General features: G+C 37.2%; 1 protein-coding gene across 1 annotated transcript; it reads left to right on the top strand.

Moving 5' to 3' along the window:
• Positions 1 to 225: 225 nt before the first annotated feature.
• Positions 226 to 1,872, top strand: LOC136208623 (aquaporin TIP1-1). Its single transcript, XM_065999680.1, has 2 exons — positions 226 to 689; positions 1,298 to 1,872. The coding sequence occupies exons 1-2, from the start codon at positions 306 to 308 to the stop codon at positions 1,670 to 1,672; spliced, it is 759 nt and encodes a 252-aa protein (XP_065855752.1). The 5' UTR covers positions 226 to 305; the 3' UTR covers positions 1,673 to 1,872.
• Positions 1,873 to 3,149: the final 1,277 nt, after the last annotated feature.

Raw genomic sequence — 3,149 nt, 5'->3', positions numbered from 1 at the left:
TTAGACCGAATAATTCGAAACTCTCGGTCAACAGTAGTGACTGGTAGATAGGCTTAGACCGAATATTTTTAATTTCTTCAAAAAATATTAAATTGCATTATACATCATATCTACCAATCATCTTTTAAATATTATTTTTCATATTTAAAATTCCGACCGGCAACGGGCTAATACCGGTTTACCTGTACCATTTCTTCCATATAAGTTGAGAAGTGGAGACCAGTTTTTGCACACTGATCACTCTTTTGCTTCACACAAATCAGTGACCTCATCTCCGCCGTCAGATCTTGATCGGAAAAAACAAGATGCCGATCAGAAACATAGCTATCGGCGATACACGGGAGGCGACTCATCCGGACGCCTTGAAGGCGGCTCTGGCTGAGTTCATCTCCACTCTAATTTTCGTCTTCGCCGGCGAAGGATCTGGTATGGCCTTCAATAAGCTAACCGACAACGGCGCTGCGTCTCCCGCCGGCCTTGTCGCGGCTGCTCTCGCTCACGCTTTCGCTCTTTTTGTTGCTGTCTCCGTCGGTGCTAACATCTCCGGCGGTCATGTTAATCCTGCTGTTACTTTCGGCGCTTTCGTCGGTGGTAACATTTCTCTCCTCCGTGGTATTTTGTACTGGATCGCTCAGCTCGCCGGCTCCACCGTCGCTTGCTTGCTTCTCAAATTCAGCACCGGCGGCTTGGTAATGATTGATTAACTGATTAATTAATTAACTAACCGTAATTAAGTTTGTTAAATAACGGTCATTTTAAAAGGTAGTATTTTGTGTACGGTCCAAAATACCTCTAATCATCATGTAATTAGACACAATTTACCTAAATTTTGATTTTAAAACACATTTTTATGTTTTTTTTTATACTTAATACATCGGGACCAGTAATTTTTACCTAGTCAGTGACTAAACAATTAAGCTTATTAAAATTTTACGGTTGAGATTACAATCATCTTAAGGTTTAGATTCACACATTTTAAATTTAATGGTGACTGAGCAAATTCACTTGATCAGACACTGACTAGGTGAAAACCACCGGATCAGCATTAACTTAACTTAATCAAAATGTAAACTTAACTTTTTGAGCAAAGATCAAGGACTCGTATAGCAAGTTCGGAAATTACACTTTTAAAAATGTAATTTTATATTCATTATGTTTTTATAGCTCAATTTTATTTTATTTTACTGAAATAAGAATAAAATTACATTCTAATAAACATTATCTTTGAAAACGTTAGAGATATTTTAATCCTTCTGATCCGAGTTTTGATTCGTTTTTTTTGTTGTTGTTTTTTCAGGCTACATCTGCTTTTGCTCTATCAGCCGGTGTGGGAGTATGGAACGCCTTTGTTTTTGAGATTGTGATGACTTTTGGACTAGTGTACACCGTCTACGCCACCGCGGTCGACCCGAAGAAGGGTAGTTTGGGAACAATTGCCCCAATTGCAATTGGTTTCATCGTCGGAGCAAATATTTTGGCGGGTGGGGCATTTGACGGAGCCTCAATGAACCCAGCGGTTTCATTCGGACCGGCTTTGGTTAGCTGGAGCTGGACCAACCATTGGGTATACTGGGCCGGGCCTTTGGTCGGAGGTGGGCTTGCTGGGCTTATTTATGAGACCATTTTCATTGGTCACGGAGACCATGAGCAACTCCCCACCACTGACTACTGAAGTTAGCTAGTTCCGGTGGTTAGGAATGGATGATACGGTGGTGATGGTGGCAGCGGCCGCGGAGGCGGCCCGGCTTTTCGTTCATTCTCTGATGTATTTATTTGGGTGTTTTTGAGGGTATTTAATTTCCATCCTGTGTTTAATTTGTAATCGTTGATCTTTTTGCATCATCATCATCATCCAAGGGTGTGATTTGTGTATGATTCCATTCAAAGTCTTTTCTTTTTTCCAACCTTTTTATTTTTGCTCTCAATTATTTTCAATTATTTCAACTTTCACCTTTTTTTTTTCTAAAAAAGAAAAAGAACTTTTTGTGATCAATTATTTTTTTGAAGAGAAAAAATTCAACATCAGTACTGATCCCGACCATTCAGATGATACCATGATAACCTAATTATAGTTTTTAATTTTGTGGAATATCATTTTTTATAATGCAAGTTTTAAAGTATTTTTTCAAACTTAAATTGGATTTTAGATTAAATTAATTAATGGTTAAAAAGAGTCTAACAACGAAAAATGACTAAATTTTCTCTATGCCTTATTTGAGTCACGGTATATCAAATCTGGAAGTGTCTTCTTGTTTCCTTTAACCACATCTCACCCGGAAATTCCAAAGTACCCATCGCTCACCGGGGCCACAAATTTCACACCAAATCTCATGCGAGTATGGTGACTCTCTAAGGATTTGAATAGCTAGTGGAAAAAGAAAATAGAAGATTTTTGAAACCTATTACATAATTCATGTTTTTTTTCCCAACTTCACTAGTACATTCATTTTACCTTCATCATCTCCACCCCATCTTTGGTGGAAATGTAAATCTCGTTGTTTGTTTTGTCGATCATATCAACTTTGATATTGGATATATATTGATTATGATTTTGTAGTTTTACATGTTGAATCTTATTTTAAAATCGTGTCCTTGTTAGTTATTTTTAATACTTTCAAGTATATTTGTTTAGACAAATAGTGAATCGATTGTGTATTTTGTAATTGAGGGTTCCAACTCTCAATATTATTTTTTTAATTGAAAGCTGGTTAGTGAGGAAGGGTGATACAGACATCCTAGAAATGCTGGCACACCAACTCTCAATACTCTCCTCTCTTTAAAGATTGTTGTATTATTGGTGTTTTTTTTTTTTTTTGAAATTGCGACTAATTTGCAAGTCCATTATTAACAATCATAGTTACATAATTGTTGTGTCTAACTAAAAAAAACTAAAAGTGATACCTAACATTAATATACTAAAATCTAAATTTATTGATGTATTTTTTTTTTTTTTTTGATAAACAAGGAAAGGAAAAACAAAACGAAACAAGCACAACTTAGCCTGGGATCAGCCTAGGAAAGCTGACCCCGATCCTGTCTTCAAGCAGAAGGGGTAAGAGAAAGGAAGGAGGACTAGAAAGAATGGAGACACCCAGCATCCTCTCATGGCCAGCAGCAGCCAGGCGGTCCGCAATACGGTTTTGCTCTCT

Source organism: Euphorbia lathyris, chromosome 10 (genome assembly GCF_963576675.1).
Source record: "Euphorbia lathyris chromosome 10, ddEupLath1.1, whole genome shotgun sequence".
NCBI lineage: Eukaryota > Viridiplantae > Streptophyta > Magnoliopsida > Malpighiales > Euphorbiaceae > Euphorbia > Euphorbia lathyris.
Note: the sequence above shows the minus strand (reverse complement) of the source record. Positions and strands in the feature narration are given on the sequence as shown.